This window comes from Pogoniulus pusillus, chromosome 41 (genome assembly GCF_015220805.1).
Source record: "Pogoniulus pusillus isolate bPogPus1 chromosome 41, bPogPus1.pri, whole genome shotgun sequence".
NCBI classification, from domain to species: Eukaryota; Metazoa; Chordata; class Aves; order Piciformes; family Lybiidae; genus Pogoniulus; species Pogoniulus pusillus.
The window spans coordinates 2,946,284-2,974,130 of NC_087304.1; the positions used below are offsets into that span (position 1 = coordinate 2,946,284).

General features: G+C 57.4%; 1 protein-coding gene across 2 annotated transcripts in view; it reads right to left on the reverse strand.

The window, feature by feature from the left end:
• Nucleotides 1–221: 221 nt before the first annotated feature.
• AP3D1 (adaptor related protein complex 3 subunit delta 1) overlaps nucleotides 222–27,847 on the reverse strand; it is a 59,099-nt gene continuing 31,473 nt past the window's right edge. Inside the window, exons 13-33 of one of the 2 annotated variants that reach the window (XM_064175118.1) lie at nucleotides 26,877–27,025; nucleotides 26,569–26,799; nucleotides 25,140–25,371; nucleotides 23,570–23,715; nucleotides 23,310–23,451; nucleotides 21,735–21,806; nucleotides 20,722–20,797; nucleotides 17,920–18,119; nucleotides 16,961–17,034; nucleotides 14,752–14,775; nucleotides 14,451–14,658; nucleotides 12,763–12,825; nucleotides 12,081–12,179; nucleotides 11,454–11,606; nucleotides 11,284–11,331; nucleotides 9,166–9,355; nucleotides 7,891–7,979; nucleotides 6,421–6,506; nucleotides 5,070–5,191; nucleotides 3,954–4,033; nucleotides 222–2,340 (exon numbers count right to left, since the gene is read on the reverse strand). In XM_064175118.1, coding sequence (XP_064031188.1) covers nucleotides 2,245–2,340; nucleotides 3,954–4,033; nucleotides 5,070–5,191; nucleotides 6,421–6,506; nucleotides 7,891–7,979; nucleotides 9,166–9,355; nucleotides 11,284–11,331; nucleotides 11,454–11,606; nucleotides 12,081–12,179; nucleotides 12,763–12,825; nucleotides 14,451–14,658; nucleotides 14,752–14,775; nucleotides 16,961–17,034; nucleotides 17,920–18,119; nucleotides 20,722–20,797; nucleotides 21,735–21,806; nucleotides 23,310–23,451; nucleotides 23,570–23,715; nucleotides 25,140–25,371; nucleotides 26,569–26,799; nucleotides 26,877–27,025 — 2,580 coding nt within the window. In that variant the 3' untranslated portion in view covers nucleotides 222–2,244. The remainder of the gene's footprint in view (nucleotides 2,341–3,953; nucleotides 4,034–5,069; nucleotides 5,192–6,420; nucleotides 6,507–7,890; nucleotides 7,980–9,165; nucleotides 9,356–11,283; nucleotides 11,332–11,453; nucleotides 11,607–12,080; nucleotides 12,180–12,762; nucleotides 12,826–14,450; nucleotides 14,659–14,751; nucleotides 14,776–16,960; nucleotides 17,035–17,919; nucleotides 18,120–20,721; nucleotides 20,798–21,734; nucleotides 21,807–23,309; nucleotides 23,452–23,569; nucleotides 23,716–25,139; nucleotides 25,372–26,568; nucleotides 26,800–26,876; nucleotides 27,026–27,847) is intronic. The other variant, XM_064175120.1, reaches the window with a different exon arrangement.

The window sequence follows — 27,847 nt, forward strand, 5'->3', positions numbered from 1 at the left end:
CTCACTGCCTCCCAGGGAGCCTGCCAGTAACAGAACCATCAGCTTCACCCAGTGCCTCCCAGCATCTCCCCAGTGGCCTGGCTCCACTTCTCCAGGTCACTCTGACTGCCAGCAAGTGCAGCACTCAGCTTGGTGGCAGCTGCAGAGGGGCTGAGGCTGCCTCCCTCTCACCCCAGAGGGCAGAAGGAGCTTAGCAAAAGGACTGCTGCTCAAGCCAAGAGTTTTGACCTCTGTTTTGAAAGTTTATTGGATCATCTTGACACAAAAATCATTACAGCAGCTTGTGGGAGGTTGGTTTTGTTTCCTTCCTTCCTTCTGTCTTCAAGGGAATGTTGACAGCAAATAAATCTGTGACTGTAACACAGCAGACAGCTTCCAAAGCACAGGGTTCTGGAAGAGGAGGACTCTACATGCTAAAGTGACACTTTTCATCCATGAAAGAACCAAAAAAAACAACCCCCAAACCACTAACTGAGGACCAGAACCCTTGAAAGACAATTTGAGTAGCTTCAGTGTCTCATCCACAAAGCAGCTAACCAAGAGGAGGTTGATCAATGCCAAATCCTTACTCCATTCACCAGCAAATCAACCCCTGCAGCATGTCAGCAGCCTCAGAACATGAAGCTGGCCCAGAGAGACCTTCACATGGGGAGGGAGTGAAGAGCTTAGAGGACAAAGACCCCCACCTGAAGGGGAAGATGAAGGCTTCAGCCTGTTCCCTGTTCAGTTGCTGATAGCTGGAGTGGTTGGTGGCAGTGCTGGAGAGGTAGAGATCAACCCAACCCCTCCCTGGGGGACCCTTCTGGGAAGGGCAACCTGCAGCTCCTGACCTGTGCCTTGAGGCAAAACTGTTCAGGTTGAGTCCTTAACAGCAAGGAAAAGAAGTGGGAGGGGGAGAAATAAATACAGAATGGAAAGCAAGATACTCTGGAGGAGAACATCCATGGAGCAGCTCTGTGAAGGAGTTGGTGACATCCCCACTCCACCCAGGGACTCCACAGGGCAGGGTGAGCCTTCTCTCTCTCTCTCCCCTCTGAAGGAACCTGCTGCAGAGAGGAGCCCACAGCAGCTCCTCATCCTGCCAGCCAGGAGAGGAGAGCCCTGCTGCAGGGACCTGGCTACACCTCTGCTGCTGAATCTGCACCACTGCTGCCAGGGCAGGTCCAGGGGCCACTATGGGGACAGGAGCACAACATCTCTGACTTCACTGCACAGAGGGAGGGCTCAGGGCTGTTCCTGCAGCTGCTGGGAGCACAGGGGGATGCCACAGCTGGGTGCTAACCTGGTAGCAGTGAACCTCCTCTGGTGAGCCAAACGGTCCAAGAGCAGGAACAGATCCCCTTGGGATTTCCAGTTGCTAACCTCTCAGGAATGTGAAATTGAAGTGGACTCAATAAAAAAACCTCTCAGAAAGGGACTGCTGGTAGGGGAGAGGCCTACCAGGGGTGGTCAAGAGGAGCAGAGAACCAACCAGCACCACACTTGCAGCCTGTCCCTTGAGTTCCCCTCTGGATTCTTTCAGCTGTGGCTAGAAGCAGGTTAAGGCTGAAGGCAAAAAAAAACCTACTACAGACAAACTCACAAGATCCCAGTGCTCACTGGGATCAGCTGGAGGACAGGGGGAGGATGTTTATATGCTGATCACAAGAGATCTTGAGAAGAAGAATAATAATAAATCATATATATATATATATATAATAAAAAAAAACCCCAAACAACCCCAAAAACCAATAACTCCAAGAGGCCTTTTTAGGTCCAGCACCAGCCTCTGCTAGAAATATACATCACCTACAGCAGCCCTGAAGACATAATCCCATGGCTATGGATCACATCAACCTTCCCTGGCAGCAAGCACAAGCTCTGTGCTAAACTGGTGCTGAGATTTCTGCTTCATCCACCACCAGTCCCCCCAGACCCCTGCAGGTGGTGAAGGGTGATGAGCTCCCACTCTTCCCTTCCCTTCCCTTCCCCTCCAGTCACATCAGCAGGATCTCTTTGGGCTAGAAAACAGCACAGGTGGTAAAAAGGTTTGAAATCAAGGAAGAGAAAAGAAATTGGAAAGCAAAAGAGGAACATCCAACCTTAGAATGGTTCTAAAAGGGCAGAGAGTGGTGGTGGAGGAGGGGGAACTGAAAAGCAGGAGGTGCCCCAGGGGAGAACATGCAGACCAGGGAGAAACTTAACACTTGGGTCTGCTCATCTTTACATCTCAGGTGTGGGGTTGGAAGAGTGGAGAAGGAACATTCAGCACTTGGACAATGTCTCTTTCATCTCATCCAACAAGTTGCTAAGCAGAGTGGAATCGTTGCACTTCCCATCTATGGATATGGAGTTGTCTCCCTTGGGAAGAAAAGAGAAGGGATCAAAGAATGGTTTAGGGGTGGGAAAGGAGTTCAAAGTTCAAACCAGTTCCAAAGCCTTCTGGAATAGGCAGGGACACCTCCACCAACCTGGCCCTGAATACCTCCAGGGAGGTTGTGGATCCTCATCCAGTCTGGTCCTGAACACCTCCAGGGAGGTTGTGGAGCACAGAAGCACCCAATGTGATCTTTGATCACATTGGGTGCTTCTGTGCTCCACAACCTCCCTGGGCAACCTGTGCCAGTGTCTCACCACCCTCCCCCTGTGCCAATCTCTCCTCACCCTCCCCCTGTGCCAATCTCTCCCCACCCTCAACCTGTGCCAGTCTCTCCCCACCCTCAACCTGTGCCAGTCTCTCACCACCCTCCCTGCCAACAACTTCTTCCCAACATCCACTTTCAATCTCCCCTCTGCCACTCCAAACCCATTCCTCTTCCTCCTCCTCCTCTCATTCCAAGCCCTTATCAACAGTCTCTCCCCAGCCCTCCTGGAGCCTCCTTCAGCTCCTGCAAGGCCACTCCAAGGTCTCCTGGGAGCCTTCTCCTCTCCAGGCTGCTGAGTCTCAACTCTCCCAGCCTGTGCTCCAGCTCCATTGCAAAGCAGAGGGAGTTTTATTCCCAGCCAAGCTCAGCAATTAGGAATAGCTGCTGGAGCCTGCATGGGATCAAGAGGGCAGCCTGGGGAAGCCAGGGGTGCTGCTGCCACCCTCCAGGGATGTGCTGGGCAACAGAAAGCCTCAGGGAGGTACAGGCTTGGTAGCAGCACAGCAACCAGTTCTAACCCTCTGTGCCACGAGCAGGGACACCTCCACCAGCCCAGGCTGCTCAAAGCCTCATCCAGCCTGGCCTGGAGCACCTCCACAGCCTCCTTGGGCAATCTGTGCCAGGGTCTCCTCACCCTCACTGGCAACAATTTCCTCCTCTCCAGTCTCAATCTGCCCTCTCAGGTAAGGATCCAAGCTGCCCTCTCTCAAGGAGGGATCCAAGCTGCCCTCTCTCAAGGAGGGATCCAAGCTGCCCTCTCAGGCAAGGATCCAAGCTGCCCTCTCTCAGGGAGGGATCCAAGCTGCCCTCTCTCAGGGAGGGATCCAAGCTGCCCTCTCTCAGGGAGGGATCCAAGCTGCCCTCTCTCAGGGAGGGATCCAAGCTGCCCTCTCTCAGGGAGGGATCCAAGCTGCCCTCTCTCAGGGAGGGATCCAAGCTGCCCTCTCTCAGGCAGGATCCAATCCATTCTTTCTTGTTTTATTCACTACAACTCAGCCCTGATGTCCCTGAGAGGGGAAGGAAGATTTGCCTTGCTGGGCCGAAAAGGCTGCAGACCTTCTGGAAATTTCAGGTGGAAAAGGGGAGATGAGGAGGAGGAGGAAACTCCTTCCAGTGAGGCTGGTGACAGAAACAGGCTGCCCACAGAGGCCTCCAAGCACGGAGATGTCCAAACCAGCTTGGATAAGCAACCTGTGCCGGGTGGGAGCCGTCCCTGTGCGTGGCAGGGGGGGGGTTGGAACTGGATAGCTTTTGGAGGTCCCTTCCAGCCCAAGCCATGCTGTGGTTCTCTGAGCCCCAGAGGCCTCCTGGCAGGGGCAGAGCTCTCACCTTTTTGACCAGCAGGCAGACGTGGTGGCCCTGGATGGAGCGGCTGTACATGGAGGCGCAGGAGTCGACGCGCTCCACCACTGCAAGGCAAGCACAGCTCTCAGGGCACACTTCCAACACCACCTTTGCTCCCCCCCTCCCCACCCCCCCTAGAGAGGAACAACTCTTCTGCCTGGCCTCAAGGAACAGGAGCTTCCACTGAGTGAAAGGCTGCTTGAAAGTCTCCCCACAGCCTCCTTTTCCCCCAGACTCAACAGCTTCAATCTCTTTTAAGGTCCTAATCTCTTCCATTTCCAATTTGCCACCAGTTTCCAGCAGGAAATCCTCTCCTTGAGCCCAGGGGAGGCCCAGCACAGAGCAGTTCATGCTGTGGGGGATCTCCTTAGCATCACAGAATGGTTTAGGTTGGAAAGGACCTCAAAGCTCAGCCAGTTCTAACCCCCCTGCCATAGGCAGGGACACCTCCTACTAGAAGAGGCTGCTCAAGGACTCAGCCAACCTGGTCCTGAATATCTCCAGGGAGGTTTTGAGGTGAACCTTCAGGGAGGTTGTGGAGCACAGAAGCACCCAAGGTGATCTTTGATCACCTTGGGTGCTTCTGTGCTCCACAACCTCCCTGGGAAACCTGTGCCAGTGTCTCACCACCCTCCCCCTGTGCCAGTCTCTCACCACCCTCCCCCTGTTGCCAGTCTCTCACCACCCCCCCCCTGTGCCAGTCTCTCCCCACCCTCAACCCTGTGCCAGTCTCTCCCCACCCTCAACCCCGTGCCACTGCTTGTGTTTTAAGTCACAAATCCAAACTTGATGAGCTCCTGAAGGAGAGCAGCAGGGAAGGGGCTAAGGTGCAGCACTGAAGAGCAAACATCCTCCAGACAGCAACTGCAGCCCAAACTCTAAGCAAGCTGTGCCCCTGTGATACCTGCCACATGCCTTGCTGGGCTGGAGGGAAGCCCCAGGGACAGGAGAATTCATTCTAAGGAGCTTTGAGGACTCCAAAGTAGTAGCAGAACAGGGAGAAGCTCTCCCAGATGGATCCCATCTGGACATCAGCTGCTGCTTGGAGCAGTGAGCAGAGAATTCTGCAGGTGGTTTTTTCCCCAATCAGGGCAGACTCACCTGAAAAATGATGATGAAAACAGATCTTTGCCAGCAGGTGTTGGAAAGAAATGCTAATCCCATCGACTTTGATGGAGCTCATGTGCAGATCTCCAGACTCCAGGAGCTTGGCAAAAGCATCACTGTGAGAAGAGGAAGGGAAAAAAAGTTAAAGCCACATCCAGGCTGCAGGCTCCACTGAAACCTGCAACATCAGCCCCAGGATGACCTGGAGAGACAGCTCAGGATGGTGCAGAATGGTTTAAGGACACTTCCTACTAGGAGAGGTTGCTCAAAGGTCTCATTCAACCTGGCCTTGAACACCTTGCAGGGAGGTTGTGGAGCACAGAAGCACCCAATGTGATCTTTGATCACATTGGGTGCTTCTGTGCTCCACAACCTCCCTGGGAAACCTGTGCCAGAGTCTCACCACCCTCAACCTGTGCCAGTCTCTCCCCACCCTCAACCTGTGCCTCTCCCCACCCTCAACCTGTGCCAGCCTCTCCCCACCCTCCCTGCCAACAACTTCTTCCCAACATCCACTTTCAATCTCCCCTCTGCCACTTCAAACCCATTCCTCCTCCTCCTCTCATTCCAAGCCCTTGTCAATAGTCCCTCCCCAGCCCTCCTGGAGCCTCCTTCAGCTCCTGCAAGGCCACTCCAAGGTCTCCTGGAAGCCTTCTCCTCTCCAGGCTGCACAGCCCCAACTCTCTCAGCCTGTGCTCAGAGCAGAGCTGCTGCAGGTCTCTGACCTTAGCTTGGGAGTATTTAGTTTCTGTACCAAGCTGCAGCAGGCTCACAGGAGCAGCTCAAGCAGAGTTCCTCTCACCCCAGGCTGCAGAGCAGGCAGCTCCTCCAAGTCAGCCACTGGACACATTTCAGCAGCCAAAACACTCCATGGAGGTTAACTCAGCTGCAACCAGCAGGAGCAGCCCAGGTCAGGAGCATGCAGAGCCACAGCTCAGCCTCTCCAGGGGCAGACAAAGCCTTCCCAGGGGCTGCAGGTGCCCCCAGGGGCAGCAAAAGCCTGCCCAGGGGGTGCAGGAGCCCCCAGAAGCAGCAAAAGCCTCCCCACAAGCAGCAGGAGCCTTCAGGAGCAGCAAAAGCTCCCCCAGGGGCAGCAAAAGCCTCCCCAGGAGCAGCAGGAACCTCCCCAGGAGCTGCAGAAGCCCCCAGGGGCAGCAAAAGCCTCCCCAGAAGCAGCAGGAACCTCCCCAGGAGCTGCAGAAGCCCCCAGGGGCAGCAAAAGCCTCCCCAGAAGCAGCAGGAACCTCCCCAGGAGCTGCAGGAGCCCCCAGGGGCAGCAAAAGCCTCCCCAGGAGCTGCAGGAGCCCCCCCAGGTGCAGCAAAGGCCCCTCAGGAGGCCACTCACCTATAGCAGGGGGTGGTGATCAAGTATGAAGCACAACTGAAGTGCAGTTTGAAATCAAGTTTGTCGTGGGTTGAACCTTCATCATTCTGCAAGAGGGCAGAGGAAGAGGAGGTGAATGGCAGCCCTGAGGCAGCAGCAGGAGGCACCACCCCCACCCCAAACTTCAGTGCCCTCTGAAAGACCCAGGCTGGGCCTGATGGGTGGGTCTGCCAAAGACCACCAGAGAGCTCCCCCCTGCTCCCAAGGGGCACCAGGGAGCTCCCCCCTGCTCCCAAGGGGCACCAGGGAGCTCCCCCCTGCTCCCAACGGGCACCAGAGAGCTCCCTCCGGCTCCCAAGGGGCACCAGGGAGCTCCCCCCCTGCTCCCAAGGGGCACCAGAGAGCTCCCCCCGGCTCCCAAGGGGCACCAGAGAGCTCCCTCCGGCTCCCAAGGGGCACCAGAGAGCTCCCCCCGGCTCCCAAGGGGCACCAGAGAGCTCCCCCCTGCTCCCAAGGGGCACCAGAGAGCTCCCCCCTGCTCCCAAGGGGCACCAGAGAGCTCCCCCCTGCTCCCAAGGGGCACCAGGGAGCTCCCCCCTGCTCCAAACTGGCACCAGAGAGCTCCCCCCTGCTCCCAAGGGGCACCAGAGAGCTCCCCCCTGCTCCCAAGGGGCACCAGAGAGCTCCCCCCTGCCCCCAAGGGGCACTGAGCTGCTCTCAGCACACAAACCTCTCCAGGATGCCCTTCAGCACCAAGCAGGGGCAGGAGCCCAAGGCTAAGAGCAGACCTGAGTGCAAAGCAGCCAAAGCCTCTCCAGTTCCCTGGCCCCAACCTGCTCCTGGCAGCTCCTTCACTGAACAGCCTCAGAATGCCACAGCCCTGCCCAGGCTGGCACCCAGCTGGCAATGCCTCCATCCCACCTCCCTCTCTCTCTGGGCCCCCATCCTTATCTCCCACTCCTCTGCTTGCTCTCCCAGCCCTGGCCCACCCAGCAGGGCCCAGCTGATAACCCAAGCTCAGAAGCAGCAGCCCCTGGGTGGCCTCTGCCTCTCTCCCTCTCTCCCCTCCAGCTGCATCTCCCCAGCAGATGCAGCCCTGCAGGGAGCTTCCAGCTGAGCCTGCAGGCACAGTGCCAGGAGTGGCAACCTGGGAGGAGAGGATGAAGGTGCAGCAGGGAGGAGAGGGTGAAGGTGCAGCAGGGAGGAGAGGATGCCCCCAGAGCTCTAAAGCAGCTCCCTTGGCCTCTGCCTCTCTGCCTCTCTCCCTCTCTCCCCTCCAGCTGCATCTCCCCAGCAGATGCAGCCCTGCAGGGAGCTTCCAGCTGAGCCTGCAGGCACAGTGCCAGGAGTGGCAACCTGGGAGGAGAGGATGAAGGTGCAGCCTGGAGGACAGGGTGAAGGTGCAGCAGGGAGGAGAGGATGCCCCCAGAGCTGTAAAGCAGCTCCCTTGGGCAGCTGCAGAGGAAGCAGAGAGGCTGAAGCTGCACTTACTTTGACTATAAAGGAGAGGGTTCCTTTTAACTTCTGAGCCATCACAATGCTCTGCAGTGTAAACACAAACTGGGCTTCGTTAGAGATTCCTGGCAGGGAGAGAGGAGAGGCAGAAGTCAGGTCAGGGAAATGGTTTTCTGCAGCTAAGGCACAGAAGGAAGCAGCTGGCAGCAGCTCAGCTTCGGGCAGGGAGCAGTTGGGAAGTCGATGTGACACTTTCTGGGGGGTGAGAAGAGTTCCATCCACAGCAGGACTCGTTTGTGGGGGTGCTGCAGCACCTGGGGCACTGAAAGGCAGCTTGGGGTGGAGGTTAGGGAGTGCTTGGGCAAGGGATGGCCCAGGGCAGTGCTCTGAAGCTGGCCAAGGAGGTGGCAAAGCTAAGCTGCTCCTCAGGTTTGGATGCTTTGCTTTTAATGGGCAAGTCCCTGCCAAGAACTGCCTCAAGATCTGTGCCAAAACCATTCCTTCCCCACTGCTTTTCCTGGGGGGAGAGCAGGGCCTTGAGTGACTTGGGCTGGTGGGAACAGGCTGCCCAGGCAGGCAGTGATGAATACCTCCAGAGAAGGGACCAGGCCAGGCTGGATGAGGCCTTGGGCTGGTGGGAACAAGCTGCCCAGGGAGGCAGTGATGAATACCTCCAGAGAAGGGACCAGGCCAGGCTGGATGAGGCCTTGGGCTGGTGGGAACAAGCTGCCCAGGCAGGCAGTGATGAATACCTCCAGAGAAGGGACCAGGCCAGGCTGGATGAGGCTTTGGGCTGGTGGGAACAGGCTGCCCAGGCAGGCAGTGATGAATACCTCCAGAGAAGGGACCAGGCCAGGCTGGATGAGGCCCTGGGCTGGTGGGAACAGGCTGCCCAGGCAGGCAGTGATGAATACCTCCAGAGGAGGGACAAGGCCAGGCTGGATGAGGCTTTGGGCTGATGGGAAGAGGCTGCCCAGGCAGGCAGTGATGAATACCTCCAGAGGAGGGACAAGGCCAGGCTGGATGAGGCCCTGAGTGACCTGGACTGGTGGGAACAGGCTGCACAAGGTGGCTGTGGATGCCCTCTCCCTGGAGGTGTTCAAGGCCAGGCTGGATGAAGCCTTGAGCAAGCTGGGCTGATGGAAGCTGTCTCTACCCACAGCAGGGGGTTGGAACTGGATGATCCTGAAGGTCCCTTCCAACCCAAGCCCATTCCTTGGGGCTCTAAGGAGTCCAAACAACTCTTCCCACGGGAGGGCAGCGCAGGTCCGGCCATGCTGCAAGAGCCCTGAGGGGCAAAGCTGCTCGTACCAGGGGGCAGCTGGAAGGGCACAGGTATCCCATCGTGGACTGATGATCCTTCTGGTCTGAGCATTTTAGTGTTGAGAGAGTCCAGGACGTTCAGCTCCATGCTCTTGAGGAAGCTGCTGCTCTTGTTCTCAAAGATGACAGAGACAGTCACCTGGCTGTCCTGCTGCAGGTTGCCTTGGATGTCATAGGTCTGCAAGGGAGAGAGGAAAGCAAAATCATGCTCCCAGGAACTTTCACACCAGGATAAAGCAGGTTTGAAGAAGGGGATTGACCCCAGCAGCAGTCAGGTTGCAGATGGCAGCAAGCTAGGAGCAGCTGTGGAGCTGTTGGAGGGGAGCAGAGCCCTGCAGAGGGACCTGGCCAGGCTGCATGGGTGGGCAGAGGCCAAGGGGATGAGACTGAACAAGGCCAAGTGCAGGTTCTGCACTGTGGCCACAACAACCCCAAGCAGCTACAGGCTGGGGACTGAGTGGCTGAGAGCAGCCAGGCAGAGAGGGACCTGGGGGTGCTGGCAGAGAGGAGCTGCAGAGGAGGCAGCAGTGCCCAGGTGGGCAGCAGAGCCAATGGCAGCCTGGGCTGGCTCAGGAGCAGTGTGGGCAGCAGGACAAGGGAGGATCTTGTGCCCCTGTGCTCAGCACTGCTCAGGCCACCCCTGCAGTGCTGTGTCCAGTTCTGGGCCCCTCCATTGCAGAGAGCTGTTGAGGTGCTGGAAGGTGTTTGGAGAAGGGCAGCAAGGCTGGGGAGGGGCCTGGAGCACAGCCCTGTGAGGAGAGGCTGAGGGAGCTGGGGGGGTGCAGCCTGCAGCAGAGGAGGCTCAGGGCAGAGCTGATTGCTGCCTGCAGCTGCCTGCAGGGAAGCTGTAGCCAGGTGGGGTTGGGCTCTGCTGCCAGGCAGCCAGGGCCAGAAGAAGGGGACACAGCCTCAGGTTGTGGTGGGGGAAGTATAGGCTGGATGTGAGGAGGAAGTTGTTGGCAGAGAGAGTGATTGGCACTGGAATGGGCTGCCCAGGGAGGTGGAGTGGCCGTGCCTGGAGGTGTTTAAGAGGAGGCTGCAAGAGGCACTCAGTGCCATGGTCTGGTTGACTGGCTAGGGCTGGGTGCTAGGTTGGACTGGATGATCTTGGAGGTCTCTTCCAACCTGTCTGATTCTATGATAAGAGGGAGATTTGGCAATGCAAAGCAGAGTGGGAAGCAGCTCCACACTGCTGCTCAGCAAGGGGAAGAAGAGAGGCTTGAAAACTTGCTCCAAGGGATGGCCAAAGGAGTTCTCATTCAGACACAGAATCACAGAACCAGGCAGGTTGGCAGAGAGCTCCAAGCTCAAACAGCCCAACCCAGCCCCCAGCCCTGCCCAGTCACCAGACCATGGCACTAAGTGCCCCAGCCAGGCTTGGCTTCAACACCTCCAGGGATGGGCACTCCACTACCTCCCTGGGCAGCCTGTGCCAGTCCCTGACCACTCTTGATGCAAAGAAATTGTTCCTCAACTCCAACCTAACCCTCCCCTGGCACAATTTCAGGCCATTCCCTATTACTTGGGAGAAAAGACCAACCCCAACCTCACCCCAACCCTTTCAGAGTGTCCTGGAGAGTGAGAAGGTCTCCTCTGAGCCTCCTGTTTGTCTTTTTGCATCCTTTTTGTGAGGTTTTAGCCTCTTCCTTCACCTTTTTTGTGCTGTTTCCCTCTCAACTGCTTCCAGGCAGGTGGTACCCACATGGAATCACAGAGTGGTTTAGGTTGGAAGGGATCTCAAAGCTCATCCAGTTCCAACCCCCTGCCACAGACAGGGACACCTCCCACCCATAGAATCAAACAGGCTGGATGAGAGCTCCAAGCTCAAACAGCCCAACCCAGCCCCCAGCCCTGCCCAGCCACCAGACCATGGCACTCAGTGCCCCAGCCAGGCTTGGCTGCAACACCTCCAGCCACAGCCACTCCACCACCTCCCTGGGCAGCCCATTCCAGTGCCAATCACTCTCTCTGCCAAGAACAAGCTTTGGTGGATTTCTGCCTCCTGGGATGGAAACAGCTCTCCAGCTAAAGGCTGCCTAGATGAAGTCACCACTGTAGCCTCTCTTTCCCCCTCCAAGAGAGGCCACCTGAGAGCCCAGGACTCACCATTTTGATGTAAGGGTTCTCGGCCAGCAGGCGGTAACTGGACATGGGCTGCAAAACAGGAGAGAAATCCCAGTCAGGACACAAAGAAGTGCTCTGAGGGCAGCTGCCAGCTCCATTCCTTGCTCCTGCCTCTTGCCCCTGGCCAGGGCTGCCAGGGCACAGCTACTCACTGGCAGTGGCTCATCCTCTAGCGTTCCGTTCTGCACCGACTCCGTCGCCTCCTCCTCCTCGCTGTGCTGACTTTTCTTCTTGGCTTTCTTTTTGTCCTTTGATTTCTCTTCTTTCTCTTTCTTGTGCTTTTTCTTCTTATGCTTGGAGGATTTCTAACCCAGAAGAAGAAGAAGAAGGAACTGCAGCAAACCCTTCCAGAACCCCTGGGTTTCTACAGTCATTGCACCATGACTCCTCCGCCAACCCTTCCACTCTTGCTCTGTGCAGCCTTCTGGACTGAACAAAGCTTCCTGCTGCTGCAGAAGCCCAAAGCAGAGCCTCAAATCCCAATCCTCACCCTGTGCTGAGCCCCAGTGAAGCTTTGCTCCCCACTCAGCTGACAACAGCTGAACTCAAAGCACCTCTGGGATCAGCAGGAGGTCAAATCTCTTCAGCTCTCTGGAAGCTCAGCTTGAACTGCAGCCCAAGGAACAGCCAAAGCTGCCTTGAAGCATTCAGAGCTCCTCAAGGATCCAACATCCCTCTGCTGCCTGGCTGCAGGTGGGCACTGCCCTGAGCAGGGTGCTGCTGGGAATGCCTCTGTGCTTCTTCTGAAGGAATACAAGGCAGCAGCTTACAGCCCTTACCTTTCCTTCATCCTCCTCCTCCTCCTCTTGCTCCTCCCTTTCTTCCTTTTTCACCTCTTGAGGCTCAGCCACCAATGCAGCACTTGTCTCAGGCTCCCCCTGAGGGGATGGAAGAGGATTAGGACAAGAAATGCAGCTGAAAACAACTGAAGCCCACACCAAAAGGAGTCTTATCAGGGCCACTGACCCCTCCCCATCCCAGCTGTGACTCCAAACAGGCTGATGCCTGTGAAACTCAGCAAGCATCAGCACCTGAGGACAAGAGAAAAGATTTCCTCCAGGGAACCCAGCCCCTGCTATTCCTCCTGTTTCTTCCTCTCCAAGCTCTCATCAAAATTCAGGAGGCTTTTTCTTCTCAGCCTGTGTCTCTCACATCCCCCAAGACTGACAGTGTTGAGCTCACACCAGGAAATAGGAGCCACACACACACACACACACTACTGCTGGGCTTTGCTCTATCAAAACCCACCCAGCCTGGAGCTGCAGCTCTGTCTCCATCCACTGAGCAGAGCAGAGCAGATCAGAGACTTCTCATTCCAGCAGAGAGATCAAATGGAACAGCTCCAGAGCAGCAAGAGGAGATGAAGCCTCTCTCCCCCTCCCCTCCTGCAGCATGACAAAGCACCCTGAGCCCAGCTCAGATGCAATCAGGTCCCCTGGGCTGGCTGTGGTGAGTGTTTACCTGTGGCTGGGGAGTGGAAGCAGGAGGTGGAGCAGTGGAGAGCCAGAAATCCAAATCTTCTCCCTGAAGGTCACAACAGGAAGAGATGAGAGGTGAGCACTGATGGCATTGACCTGGGCCTGAGCAAGGCCTTTGGCACTGTCCCACACCACAGCCTGGTCTCCAAGCTGGTGACACAGGGGTCTGATGGGTGGAGCACTGATGGATACAGAACTGGCTTGAGGGCTGCACCCAAAGAGTGGCTGCCAATGGCTCCGTGGCCACGTGGAGGGCAGTGCCAAGTGGAGTCCTTCAGGGATCAGTCCTGGCACCAGTCTTGGTCAGCATCTCTGTGGGTGCCAAGGGCAGAGGCACTGAGTGCAGCCTCAGCAGGTTTGCTGCCCACACCAAGCTGAGTGCTGCAGCAGCCAGGCTGGAGGGCAGGATCCAGCCAGAGGGAGCTGGGCAGGCTGCAGAGGTGGGCACAAGCCAAGCTCAGGAGGTGCAACGAGACCAAAGGCAAGGTCCTGCAGCTGGGGCGAGGCAATGCCAAGCACCAACCCAGGCTGGGCAGTGCCAGGCTGGAGAGCAGCCCTGAGCAGAGGCACTTGGGGGTGCTGCTGGAGGAGAAGCTCAGCAGGAGCCAGCAGTGAGCACCTGCAGCCCAGAGAGCCAAGCAGAGCCTGGGCTGCAGCAGCAGCAGTGTGGCCAGCAGGGCCAGGGAGGGGATTCTGCCCCTCTGCTCTGCTCTGCTGAGAGCCCACCTGGAGTCCTGCATCCAGCTCTGGAGCCCCTGGGCCAAGAGGGCTGTGGAGATGCTGGAGAGTGTCCAGAGCAGGGCCAGGAGGATGCTGAGAGGCTGCAGCAGCTCTGCTGTGAGCACAGCCTGAAAGAGTTGGGGCTGTGCAGGCTGGAGCAGAGGAGGCTCCCAGGGGACCTTCTTGTGGCCTGCCAGCATCTGAAGGGGGCTCCAAAAAAGCTGGGGAGGGACTTTTGAGGCTGTGAGGGAGTGGCAGGAGTGGGGGGGATGGAGCAGAGCTGGAGGTGGGGAGAGTGAGGCTGGAGGGGAGGAGGAAGTTGTTGAGCAGGAGAGTGGTGAGAGCCTGGCAGGGGTTGCCCAGGGAGGTGGTTGAGGCCCCATGGCTGGAGGTGTTTGAGGCCAGGCTGGCTGAGGCTGTGTGCAGCCTGCTCTAGGGTAGGGTGTCCCTGGGCATGGCAGGGGTTGGCACTGCCTGCTGCTTGTGCTCCCTTCCAACCCTGCCTGGTTCTGTGATTCTAATTGCAAGAGGAAAAGCAGAACCACTGGGGCTGTTCTGATGGCATTCTGGACACCAGTTCAAACCAGCCCCTTGAGCCTCCCTGGCAATGCACAGCTCCAGAATGCTCCCACACAAAGGCTGTCACAAGCTTAGGAGCTGAAGAAGCTTAGCTGCAGCCTTTTAAGCCCATTTCCCCAGCTGGACAAGAGCTGCCAGCAAATGCAGGCTACCCCAAGTGTCACAGGCAAAGGAAAAGCATCAGAGAGTGGCTCAGGGTGGAAAGGATCTCTGAGACCATTCAGCTCCAACCCCCTGCCACGGGCAGGGACACCTCCACCAGCCCAGGTTGCTCAAAGCCTCATCCAACCTGACCTTGAACACCTCCAGGGAGGGAGCATCCACAGCCTCCCTGGGCAGCCTGTCCCCAAATGCTGAGCCTTGGGCAATCACCTTTTTCTCCTCCTCTTCTTCCTCCACCACCTTTTTCTCTTTCTTCTTTCCTTTGTCTTTTTCCCTCTCTTTCTCTTTGTGTTTCTTCTCCTTCTTTTTGGGTTTCTTGCTCTTCTTCTCCACTAGAGGAGCCTCTGAGTCCGGCGACTTCAGGGCCTCGACGTTTCTGTGTCTCTGCACCGGCAGCTTCTCACTGTCTGCTAAGGGTCTTAAAAGAGGAAGAGCTCATGAGCCTTCTGCAAAGAGCCTGCAAACAACCAACCTGACAAAGGAGGTGGAGCACTCAGTGAGCAATGCTTACCTGGAAGGCTTCCCTGAAACCAGACTGCGTGTGAGCATGAGAGAGAGAGAGCAGAGCAAGCAGAGAGAGGGAGAGAGAGGACAGAGAGATGAGAAAACGTGAGAGAGAGCAGAGCCCCTCCCAGGAATGGCAAGAGAATGGATGGCAATGACACCAGAGTGCAAAGGTGCCTCCTGGAGCTCAGCAGTCAGCGCCTGCTCACAGCATCACAGTACCACAGCATCACCAAGGTGGGAAGAGACCTCACAGCTCATCAAGTCCAACCCTTTAGCACAGAGCTCAAGGCCAGACCATGGCACCAAGTGCCACGTCCAGTCCTGCCTTGAACAGCTCCAGGGATGGCGACTCCACCACCTCCCCGGGCAGCCCATTCCAGTGGCCAATGACTCTCTCAGGGAAGAACTTTCTCCTCACCTCCAGCCTAAATCTCCCCTGGTGCAGCCTGAGGCTGTGTCCTCTTGTTCTGGTGCTGGCCACCTGAGAGAAGAGAGCAACCTCCTCCTGGCCACAACCTCCCCTCAGGTAGTTGCAGACAGCAATGAGGTCTGCCCTGAGCCTCCTCTTCTCCAGGCTAACCAATCCCAGCTCCCTCAGCCTCTCCTCGTAGGGCTGTGCTCAAGGCCTCTCCCCAGCCTCGTTGCCCTTCTCTGGACACGCTCAAGCATCTCAATGTCCCTCCTAAACTGGGGGGCCCAGAACTGAACACAGCACTCAAGGTGTGGTCTAACCAGTGCAGAGTCCAGGGGCAGAATGACCTCCCTGCTCCTGCTGGCCACACCATTCCTGATGCAGGCCAGGATGCCACTGGCTCTCTTGGCCACCTGGGCACACTGCTGGCTCATGTTCAGGCGGGTATCAATCAGCACCCCCAGATCCCTCTCTGTCTGGCTGCTCTCAGCCACTCTGACCCCAGCCTGTATCTCTGCATGGGGTTGCTGTGGCCAAAGTGCAGCACCCTGCACTTGGAGCTATTGAACTCCATCCCCTTGGCCTCTGCCCATCTGTCCAGGCAGTCAAGGTCCTGCTGCAGAGCCCTTCTGCCCTCCAACCCAGCCACATCTGCCCCCAGCTTGGTGTCATCTGCACACTTGCTGATGACTGACTCCATGCCCTCATCCAGATGTGCAGGGCTGAAGCCAGAAAGTGCCTTTTGAACATCTGTGCCCTGCAGGCTGCGAGGAAGGTAAGCAGCAAGTGACAGGAGGAACCTTCCAGCAATGTCCTTGTGCTGCTTTTTAACCTGCTGCATTGGCAGGACAAAAGGACATGGCCTCAAGTTGCCCCCCAGGGGAGATTCAGGTTGGACATGAGGAGCAATTTCTTCCCCTTGAGGGTCGTCAAGGCCTGACCCAGGCTGCTTAGGGCAGGGGTAGAGTTCCCATCCCTGGAGGGGTTTCAAAGCTGTGCAGATGTGGTTTGGTGGAGACCTGGCAGTTGGCCCCAGACCTTAAAGGTCTCTTCTGCCCAAAATGATTCTGTGATTCTAGCACCTGGTTTTTAGCAAGGTACTGAGGGGCCAAAGCTCTGCAGAGACTTTACAGTGAAGTACCAGAGAGAGATACTAAAACACACACACATGTACCTGCAGGGCCTTCAGAACCCCACAGGAGGCACCCTTGGACCAGTCATTGTTTTCAGCACGGTGACTTAAACCACTTGAAACAACTCCTGATGTGCAGCACTCCACTGCTCACTGCCAACCACCACACAGCAGCATGCAGGCTCTGCTGTGCTAAGCACTGGAAGCAGCTCCAGCAGCTGAATGGGGAGCAGAGTCTGGCCAGAGTCAGGGTGTGCAGGTCACTTGGTGGTATCAGAAGCAGAGCTTTCAGCAGTGGAAGCAGCCAAACGTCCACAGGGCACTAGGGAGGCTGGCAAGAGGCTGCCACTGCTCTGGGATGGGCACAGATGAGTGCAGGTCAGAGCCAAAGCAGGCTGGAGCAAGCAGATGCTGCTGCCACACTCAACATCTGCTCCCAGATGTGCTGCCTGTGCTCTCAGGCTCCTTTCAGTCACACTAAACTATTCCCCTGCCCCCATCAACACTTCAGCAGCTTTGCTGCTATCAGGGCAGGGGTGGGAACCCCAGCTAAGGTTACACCAAGGCACCATCTTCACTGCAGGTAGAGCTTTTCCCTCCTTCAGCCCCAGACCTGCCCCTCTGCATTCTGGCAGCAGCTCTCAATCCCCATCCCAAACTGTCACTTACTTATCCAGGTCTATATCCAATGCCTTGTAGGGATCATTGGGATCTTTGTCATCTTCATCACTGGGCAAAGCATTCTGCAGGAGAGAGAGAAAAGAGAATATGCCCTGATAAGCAGCAGAGCAGAAGCAGTTTGGCAACTGAAGCTTCACCTCACCCAGAGCAAGCAGCTGTGGGGCTTTGGGCAGCCTGCAGGCAGGCAGAGGAAGTCACAGTGCCAGGATGAACCAAGAACAGAAACGTTCTTCCCAGACAGCAGCATCTGAACTGCTGCTCTTGGGCTTTGATTAAAGGAACTTCTGGCACCCAAGACAGATTCCATCATCAGCATGCACAGCTAATTGCAATCAGCTGCAAACCTGCTGACTAAACAGCAAGCTGGTGGCAAAGGGAAGCAGCAGAGCAGAACAAATGGAGCAGCTTCTTGGACAGGGTCATTTTGATAGCAGGGGTGGGTGAGGTTTGCTCTGCTGAGTTGGAGTGGGGCTGGGTTGAATTTTTCCCCCCAACACACACAGCTTCAATGCCAATTTTTGCCTTTTCAGGCACAAAAAGGACAATCATTTCCCTGCCTGCAAAGAGCAGCCTAGGAGCATGGGATCAAATCAGCTCTGCAGGAGATGAGAGCTCCTGAAGTGCTGGTTGGGAATGCCTGGGGGGACACTGAGAGCCTGAGGTGCTGGAGTCTGTCCAGAGAAGGGCAACCAAGCTGGGGAAGGGTCTGGAGAACAGGGCTGGGGAGGATCAGGGTTACTCTGATCTAGGGTAGGGTGTCCCTGCCCAGGGCAGGGGGGGTTGGAACTAGATGGTCCTTGTGGTCCTTTCCAACCCTAAGTGATTCAACGATTCTAAGAGCAGCTGAGGGAGCTGGGGGTGTGCAGCCTGGAGAAGAGGAGGCTGAGGAGAGACCTCATTGCTCTCTGCAGCTCCCTGGAAGAAGGCTGCAGTGAGGTGGGGCTGACCTCTGGCATCTCCTCGGTGATGATGTCGACGCGGTGCGCGGGGGCGATGTCCTCCTCGCTCTCCGTGTGCAGGGAGTTGTGCCTGTGGTGTTTGCCTCTCTTCTCCTTCTTCTGCTTCTTCTTCTTCTTGTCTTTCTCCAGTTTCTGTTTATGCCTCCTTTCCTCTTCCAGCTTCACATACTGGTCAGACATGGGCATTCCTGTGGAGGAAGTCAAGCTGCTGTCAGGCTACAGCTCGCTACAAGAGACAGGGAACTACCGGAGGGAGTCCAGGGGAAGGCTGTAAAGATGCTGAGGGGTCTGAAGCAGCTCTGGGAGGAGGAAAGGCTGAGAGCACTCACAGCAGATCTCCTCCAACAATCATGGAATGGTGGGGATAGGAAGGGATCTCTGGAGATCACCTAGTCCAGCTCCCCTGCCAGAGCAGGCTCAGCTACAGCAGGTTGCACACAACAGCCTGCAGGTGGGTTCTGGATGAGTCCAGAGGTGGAGATTCCAGCACCAGTCTGGGCAGCCTGCTCCTGAGCCACAGCAGCCTGCTCCTGAGCCACAGCAGCCTGCAAGCAATGGCCTCTAGGTGGGTTTTGGATGACTCCAGAGGTGGAGATTCCAGCACCTCCCTGGGCAGCCTGCTCCTGAGCCACAGCAGCCTGAAAGCAATGGCCTCTAGGTGGGTTTTGGATGACTCCAGAGATGGAGATTCCAGCACCAGTCTGGGCAGCCTGCTCCTGAGCCACAGCAGCCTGCAAGCAATGGCCTCTAGGTGGGTTTTGGATGACTCCAGAGGTGGAGATTCCAGCACCTCTCTGGGCAGCCTGATCCTGAGCCAGAGCAGCCTGATCCTGACCTACAGCAGCCTGATCCTGACCTACAGCAGCCTGATCCTGACCTACAGCAGCCTGATCCTGACCTACAGCAGCCTGATCCTGACCTACAGCAGCCTGATCCTGACCTACAGCAGCCTGCAAGCAATGGCCTCTAGGTGGGTTTTGGATGACTTCAGAGGTGGAGATTCCAGCACCTCCCTGGGCAGCCTGCTCCTGAGCCACAGCAGCCTGCAAGCAATGGCCTCTAGGTGGGTTTTGGACGAGTCCAGAGGTGGAGATTCCAGCACCTCTCTGGGCAGCCTGCTCCTGAGCCACAGCAGCCTGCTCCTGAGCCACAGCAGCCTGCTCCTGAGCCACAGCAGCCTGCAAGCAATGGCCTCTAGGTGGGTTTTGGATGACTCCAGAGGTGGAGATTCCAGCACCTCTCTGGGCAGCCTGCTCCTGAGCCACAGCAGCCTGCTCCTGAGCCACAGCAGCCTGCAAGCAATGGCCTCTAGATGGGTTTTGGATGACTCTAGAGATGGAGATTCCAGCACCTCTCTGGGCAGCCTGATCCTGAGCCAGAGCAGCCTGCTCCTGAGCCACAGCAGCCTGCTCCAGACCTACAGCAGCCTGCTCCAGACCTACAGCAGCCTGCTCCAGACCTACAGCAGCCTGCAAGCAATGGCCTCTAGGTGGGTTTTGGATGACTCCAGAGATGGAGATTCCAGCACCTCTCTGGGCAGCCTGATCCTGAGCCACAGCAGCCTGCAAGCAATGGCCTCTAGGTGGGTTTTGGATGAGTCCAGAGGTGGAGATTCCAGCACCTCTCTGGGCAGCCTGATCCTGAGCCACAGCAGCCTGCTCCTGACCTACAGCAGCCTGCTCCTGAGCCACAGCAGCCTGCAAGCAATGGCCTCTAGGTGGGTTTTGGATGAGTCCAGAGGTGGAGATTCCAGCACCTCTCTGGGCAGCCTGATCCACTGAGCACCAGACCAGTTCTTCACCATGAGTGGTTGAGAGCCTGGAATGGGTTGCCCAGGCTGGTGGTGGAAAGCTTCATCCCTGAAGGTGTTTAAGGCCAGGCTGGATGAGGTTCTGGCCAGCCTGATCTAGGGTAGGGTGTTCCTGGCTATGGCAGAGGGGTTGGAAATTGATGATCCTTGTGGTGCCTTCCAACCCTGGAGGGGTAGGAGGTGAAGCAACTCAATGTCTGGTGGGGAGGGGCTGGATTGGCTTCAAATATCAGAGGGTGGGGAGAGACTGGCACAGGTTGAGGGTGGGGAGGCACTGGCACAGGTTTGCCCAGGGAGGTGTTCAAGGCCAGGCTGGATGAGGTCTTGAGTGACCTCTTCTAGTGGGAGGTGTCCCTGCCTATGGCAGGAGGGTTGGAACTGGCTGATCCTTTTGTCCCTTCCAACCTTGACTGGTTCTGTGATTCTATAATGGTGATGGGAGGAGGGAACCTTGCTGGAAGCATCACCACCTCCCTGTGCTCCCACATCACCTCCCACAACCTCCAGGGACATGACAGAGCTCTGTCCTGCTTCCCTATCCTTGTCCATGTCACAAAGCTGTGTTGGATTTGCTGGGACAGAAGCCCATGAGCAGTTTGGAGTCTATCAGGATGGGTGATCCAAGTTGGGATACAGCTGGAGCCAGACCAAAACCATCCTGCTCAGTATAAAGGGGGAAGTTTGCTGAGCAGAGGGGAGCCTCCTGCTTGGGGTGTCCTCCTCCTCCTCCTCCTCCTCCTGAGGACAGCCTTCCTGGTCAGTGTGGCTGCTGCACCCTTGCTGGGCTGAGTGTAGCTCCATACACTTGATCTTGGCACTGCCTCAGTTCTGCTGTTTCATTGAATCCATTTTCACTGCAACCCTCAGGCCTCCTTTTCCCAGCTCCCCTCCCACTCCCTTCTCTGATGAGCAGGGGCCAGTGAGTGACAGAAGCTTCTAGAGTTTAGCCTCAGATGAAATTCAAGATCAGCTGAACTCACCTGGGACTTTTAAGGGGACAGAGAGGTCGATCTGGACCACAGGGATGTGTTCCACACCTGGAGTGTCCTGGTACCGCTGGGGAGAGGAGAATTGGCTGCATGAGGAGCACTGCCAGACACAAATCACTACAGCATCTCAAGTTCAAACAGTTTAGACCTTTAAGTGAGGTCATTTTAGGGAAGGAATAGCTCAGTACTAAATGCTGGCTGGTAGCAGAGGGGATTTGCAAGCCAGCTCATGAGTGTTACTGAAGGAGGTTACAGTGAGGTGGGGTTGGGCTCTTCTCCCTAGGATCAGATTAAGAGGAGGAGAGGAAATGGCCTGAAATTGTGCCAGGGGAGAGGGAGGCTGGAGATGAGGAACAATTTCTTTGCTTCAAGAGTCCTGGGAGCAGGTCTGGAGCCCCCAGCACAAGCAGGACATGGAAGTCTTGGAGTCAGGCCAGAGGAGGCCACCAAGATGCTGAGAGGGCTGCAGCAGCTCTGCTCTGAGCACAGGCTGAGAGAGTTTGGGCTGTGCAGCCTGGAGAAGGCTTCCAGGAGACCTTGGAGTGGCCTTGCAGGAGCTGAAGGGGGCTGCAGGAGGGCTGGGGAGGGACTATTGATAAGGGCTTGGAATGAGAGGAGGAGGAGGAATGGGTTTGGAGTGGCAGAGGGGAGATTGAAAGTGGATGTTGGGAAGAAGTTGTTGGCAGGGAGGGTGGGGAGAGACTGGCACAGGGGGAGGGTGGTGAGACACTGGCACAGGTTTCCCAGGGAGGTTGTGGAGCACAGAAGCACAGAATGGGATCAAAGATCCCATTCTGTGCTTCTGTGCTCCACAACCTCCCTGGAGGTGCTCAGCACCAGGTTGGACAAGGCCTTGAGCAACCTGCTCTAGTAGGAAGTGTCCCTATGGCCTATGGCAGAGGGGTTGGAACTGGCTGAGCTTTGAGCTCCCTTCCAACCTAACCCATTCTGTGATTCTATGACCTGAGGCATCCAGAAGATTTAATTGGGAGCCTCTCACTCACCTTCTGTGGGGAAGGAGAACTTTTGATGTAAAAAGGGTTGTTGGCCTGCTCCTGTTTCCTGGCTTCTCGCCTCTGGAAGCAGAGGAGAAGTTGCAGTCAGAACAATTGGTTGTGAACACAGAGAGACAAAAGCATCCCAGGGTGGAGGGAAGGCTCCTTGGGCCTCCACAGCACACACAGCTCCTAGCCAGAAGCAGAACAGCTGCCGAGTGCTGAAGCAGTTCTGAGCAACAGGATGAGGACAAAGCTTACATCCCCACAGCCCCTGGCCCCAGGAGTGCTGCCCCAGCCCCAGGAGCTCTCTCCCCCCACCACTGCCCCAGCTCCAGGAGCTCTCTCCCCCCACCACTGCCCCTGCCCCAGGAGCTCTCTCCCCCCACCACTGCCCCAGCCCCAGGAGCTCTCTCCCCCCACCACTGCCCCTGCCCCAGGAGCTCTCTCCCCCCACCACTGCCCCAGCTCCAGGAGCTCTCTCCCCCTACCACTGCCCCTGCCCCAGGAGCTCTCTCCCCCCACCACTGCCCCAGCCCCAGGAGCTCTCTCCCCCCACCACTGCCCCAGCTCCAGGAGCTCTCTCCCCCTACCACTGCCCCTGCCCCAGGAGCTCTCTCCCCCTACCACTGCCCCTGCCCCAGGAGCTCTCTCCCCCCACCACTGCCCCAGCTCCAGGAGCTCTCTCCCCCTACCACTGCCCCTGCCCCAGGAGCTCTCTCCCCCCACCACTGCCCCAGCCCCAGGAGCTCTCTCCCCCCACCACTGCCCCAGCCCCAGGAGCTCTCTGCCCTCACCACTGCCCCAGCCCCAGGAGCTCTCTGCCCTCACCACTGCCCCAGCCCCAGGAGCTCTCTGCCCCCACCACTGCCCCAGCTCCAGGAGCTCTCTCCCCCCACCACTGCCCCAGCCCCAGGAGCTCTCTGCCCTCACCACTGCCCCAGCCCCAGGAGCTCTCTCCCCCCACCACTGCCCCAGCTCCAGGAGCTCTCTCCCCTCCACCACTGCCCCAGCCCCAGGAGCTCTCTCCCCTCCACCACTGCCCCAGCCCCAGGAGCTCTCTCCCCCCACCACTGCCCCAGCTCCAGGAGCTCTCCCCTGGTCCCCACCACTGCCCCTGTCCCAGGAGCTCTCCCCTGGCTCCCACTGCCCCAGGAGCTCTCCCCCAGCCCCCACAGCTCTCCCCCAGCCCACACTGCCCCAGGAGCTCTCCCCCAGCCCACACTGCCCCAGGAGCTCTTCCCCAGCCCACACTGCCCCAGGAGCTCTCCCCCAGCCCACACTGCCCCAGGAGCTCTCCCCCAGCCCACACTGCCCCAGGAGCTCTTCCCCAGCCCACACTGCCCCAGGAGCTCTCCCCCAGCCCACACTGCCCCAGGAGCTCTCCCCCAGCCCCCACTGCCCCAGGAGCTCTCCCCCAGCCCCCACTGCCCCAGGAGCTCTCCCCCAGCCCCCACTGCCCCAGGAGCTCTCCCCCAGCCCACACTGCCCCAGGAGCTCTCCCCCAGGCCACACTGCCCAGGAGCTCTCCCCCAGCCCCCACTGCCCCTCTCCAAAGGCAGAAGCATTCCAGCAGTCACTCACTCTGGCCAGCTCCTCTTCATCTATCTCTGGCTGCCTGTGCCTGGAGTGCCTCTGTTCTTCATCATGGAAAATGGTTTTGGGCTTCTCCTCCTCAGACTCACTGTCAGAAGGAGGTTCATTGATCCAGGCATCGAGGTCCAAGCTGGGAAGAGAGAATTGCAGCAGACAGAGCCTGACTCAGCAGCCCTGAGCATTGCAGCCTGAATATTTAGAGAGGTGAGAAGGTTGAGAAAGGCTTTGGGAGAGAGCAGGCAGCTTACCCCTCTGGAACTGGGACTTTCTTCTGTGCCTTAGGAGCCACAGGGTTGAGCTCACCAGCAAACAGAGCTGTGACTTCCTCAGCCACAGGGACTTCTTTGATTTGTAGCTTCTGAATGTATTTGATCAGTTGCAAGATGCAAGAAGCCTAAAAAAGGCAGAAGTGATTGCAGAGTTAGAATCATAGAATCACAGAACCAGGCAGGGCTGGAAGGGAGCACAAGGAGCAGGCAGTGCCAACCCCTGCCATGCCCAGGGACACCCTACCCTAGAGCAGGCTGCACACAGCCTCAGCCAGCCTGGCCTCAAACACCTCCAGCCATGGGGCCTCAACCACCTCCCTGGGCAGCCCCTGCCAGGCTCTCACCACTCTCCTGCTCAACAACTTCCTCCTCACCTCCAGCCTCACTCTCCCCACCTCCAGCTCTGCTCCATCCCCCCACTCCTGCCACTCCCTCACAGCCTTAAAAGTCCCTCCCCAGCTTTTTTGGAGCCCCCTTCAGATCCTGGCAGGCCACAAGAAGGTCACCTGGGAGCCTCCTCTGCTCCAGCCTGCACAGCCCCAACTCTTTCAGGCTGTGCTCACAGCAGAGCTGCTGCAGCCTCTCAGCATCCTCCTGGCCCTGCTCTGGACACTCTCCAGCATCTCCACAGCCCTCTTGGCCCAGGGGCTCCAGAGCTGGATGCAGCACTCCAGGTGGGGTCTCAGCAGAGCAGAGGGGCAGAATCCCCTCCCTGGCCCTGCTGGCCACACTGCTGCTGCTGCAGCCCAGGCTCTGCTTGGCTCTCTGGGCTGCAAGTGCACACTGCTGGCTCCTGCTGAGCTTCTCCAGCAGCACCCCCAAGTGCCTCTGCTCAGGGCTGCTCTCCAGCCTGGCACTGCCCAGCCTGGATTGGTGCTTGGCATTGCCTCGCCCCAGCTGCAGGACCTTGCCCTTGGTCTTGTTGCACCTCCTGAGCTTGGCTTGTGGCATTAACAAGTGGATTCCAAGAGAAAAAACAACCCAAAGCACTGCAGTGAAAGTCTGCAGAGGAAAACTGCTCTGCCTCATGAAGGGAATGAGGAGAAACAGCTCCAACTGCAGGTTTAGAGCAAGTGTTAACATCTTAACCCCCTCTTCAGGCTGTCCTTGTTCTGGCCTCATTCACAGGATGGGTTGGGTTGGAAGGGATCTCAAAGCTCATCCAGTTCTGAGCCCCCTGCCATGGCCAGGGACACCTCCCACCAGGCTGCTCAAGGCCTCATCCAACCTGGCCCCGAACACCTGCAGGGAGGAGGCCTCACCACCTCCCTGGGCAGCCTGTGCCAGTGTCTGAGCAGCCTCACTGGGGTGGGGAGAATTCTGCAGTTGCTTGCAGTGAAATTCCTGCAAGCAGCCTTCAGGAGCTGCATGGAAGTGAAGCGAGAGCTGAGCTCTGGCATGAACCATCCTCACCCTCCCCACCCTGCTTCTAGAGCTTCTCTTTCACTGAGTCACCCCAAGCACAGAGCACATCAGAAGTTCCATTCATGCTCCAAAACGAGGGAAGAGACTTCCCTGGTAAAACCCCTGAGGGCTTTTAGTCTCTTACCCTCTCCTGAACTTCCAGATCTGCACTCTGCACAAACTGAGGCAATCGCTCGATCATCAGCTGGGTGATCTCCTGAGCTGCTTCCTTCTCCCCTGCCTGCTCCTTCTGCTGCAGGATGGAGGCATAGAGCTTCACCATGTTCTGCACGTAGACTGCCTGGATGTGGCCTGGCAGAGTTGTCACTTTAGGCCTCAACATTGCTTCTAAGGTTTGGTTTGCTTCTTCCAGGTGTCTGTTAACAACGCAGCAGACAAAGACAGCAATTGAGGACAGATGAAAGAGAGCAAGTCAGAGAGCTCAGCACTCAGAGATTGATGAAATGGCTTGGAAAGGACCTCAAAGCTCATCCAATTGCAACCCCCTGCCACAGGCAGGGACACCTCGAAAGGACCTCAAAGCTCAGCCAATTGCAACCCCCTGCCACAGGCAGGGACACCTCAAAAGGACCTCAAAGCTCAACCAGTTCCAAACCCCTGCCCCTGGCAGGGACACCTCGAAAGGACCTCAAAGCTCAGCCAGTTCCAACTCCCTGCCACGGGCAGGGACACCTCAAAAGGACCTCAAAGCTCCTCCAGTTCCAACCCCCTGCCACAGGCAGGGACACCTCGAAAGGACCTCAAAGCTCCTCCAGTTCCAACCCCCTGCCACGGGCAGGGACACCTCAAAAGGACCTCAAAGCTCCTCCAGTTCCAACCCCCTGCCACGGGCAGGGACACCTCAAAAGGACCTCAAAGCTCCTCCAGTTCCAACCCCCTGCCCCTGGCAGGGACACCTCGAAAGGACCTCAAAGCTCCTCCAGTTCCAACCCCCTGCCACGGGCAGGGACACCTCAAAAGGACCTCAAAGCTCCTCCAGTTCCAACCCCCTGCCCCTGGCAGGGACACCTCGAAAGGACCTCAAAGCTCAGCCAGTTCCAACTCCCTGCCACGGGCAGGGACACCTCAAAAGGACCTCAAAGCTCAGCCAGTTGCAACCTCCTGCCCCAGGCAGGGACACCTCCCATCAGCCCAGCTTGCTCAAGGCCTGATCCAGCCTGGCCTTGAGCACCTCCAGGGAGAAGTCATCCACAGGCACTCTGGGCAAACTGTGCCAGTGTCTTCCCACCCTCACTGTCAAGAATTTCTTCCTCCTCTCCAGTCTGAATCTCCTCTCCTTGAGCTTCAATCCATTCCTCCTTGTCCTGTCACTCCCAGCCCTTGTTGAAACCCCCTCCCTAGCTCTCCTATAGCTCCCTTCAGGCTGCCTTAAGCTCTCCCTGAAGCCTTCTCTTCTCCAGGCTGCACAGCCCCAAGTCCCTCAGCCTGTCCCCATAGGAGAGGTGCTGCAGCTCTGAACCCTCCTCCTCCTCCTCTCAGAACCACATCCCAGCACCTGAAGCCTGGGTCCAGCCTCAGCCCCACCGAACACTGCAGGCTCTGCTCGCACTTACTCGGAGAACTCCCCACAGATCCAGGCAGCAGCATAGAGCACCTCACAGATGCCATTCCTCTGGGTGTTGCTGGCTAGGAGGTGAGCATTGTCCAGCAGCATGGCCATCTGGGAGACTGCAAATCTACGGATGGCTTTGACCCTGATGGCCACATCCAACATCTGAGCTGCTATCAGGTGCCCGTGCCGCGTCCCCTCCAGGCGGGTCAGCTCCACCAAGATGCTGATGTACCTAGAGAAGAAGGGAGAGGGGGATGTCAGCAGGAGCAGTGCTGGTGAGCTCAGAGCTGGCAGAGGAGCAGCACTGACCACTCAAAGTTGGTGATGTACTGGTAGTTGGACTGGCTGCAGATGTCTATGATCTTGGTCAGCAGCTCGTCGCGGTAGGTGGTGCCCTCGGCTTTGTCCACGTGGATCATCAGTTTCTTCACTATCTCCATCAGGTTCTTCTTTGATACCTGGGAACAGAGTTAACAAAAGGGCTGAGCCACAGTCCCTCAGGGATCAGTGCTGGGCCCCATCCTCTGTAACATCTTCATAGATGATCTGGATGAGGGCATGGAGTCAGTCATCAGCAAGTGTGCAGGTGACACCAAGCTGGGGGCAGATGTGGCTGGGTTGGAGGGCAGAAGGGCTCTGCAGCAGGACCTTGACTGCCTGCACAGATGGGCAGAGCCCAAGGGGATGGAGTTCAATAGCTCCAAGTGCAGGGTGCTGCACTTTGGCCACAACAACCCCATGCAGAGATACAGGCTGGGGTCAGAGTGGCTGAGAGCAGCCAGACAGAGAGGGATCTGGGGGTGCTGATTGATACCTGCCTGAACATGAGCCAGCAGTGTGCCCAGGTGGCCAAGAGAGCCAGTGGCATCCTGGCCTGCATCAGCAATGGTGTGGCCAGCAGGAGCAGGGAGGTCATTCTGCCCCTGTACTCTGCACTGGTTAGACCTCACCTTGAGTACTGTGTTCAGTTCTGGGCCCCCCAGTTTAGGAGGGACATTGAGATGCTTGAGCGTGTCCAGAGAAGGGCAACGAGGCTGGGGAGAGGCCTTGAGCACAGCCCTATGAGGAGAGGCTGAGGGAGCTGGGATTGGTTAGCCTGGAGAAGAGGAGGCTCAGGGGAGACCTTATTGCTGTCTACAACTACCTGAGGGGTGGTTGTGGCCAGGAGGAGGTTGCTCTCTTCTCTCAGGTGGCCAGCACCAGAACGAGAGGACACAGCCTCAGGCTGCACCAGGGGAAATTTAGGCTGGAGGTGAGGAGAAAGTTCTTCCCTGAGAGAG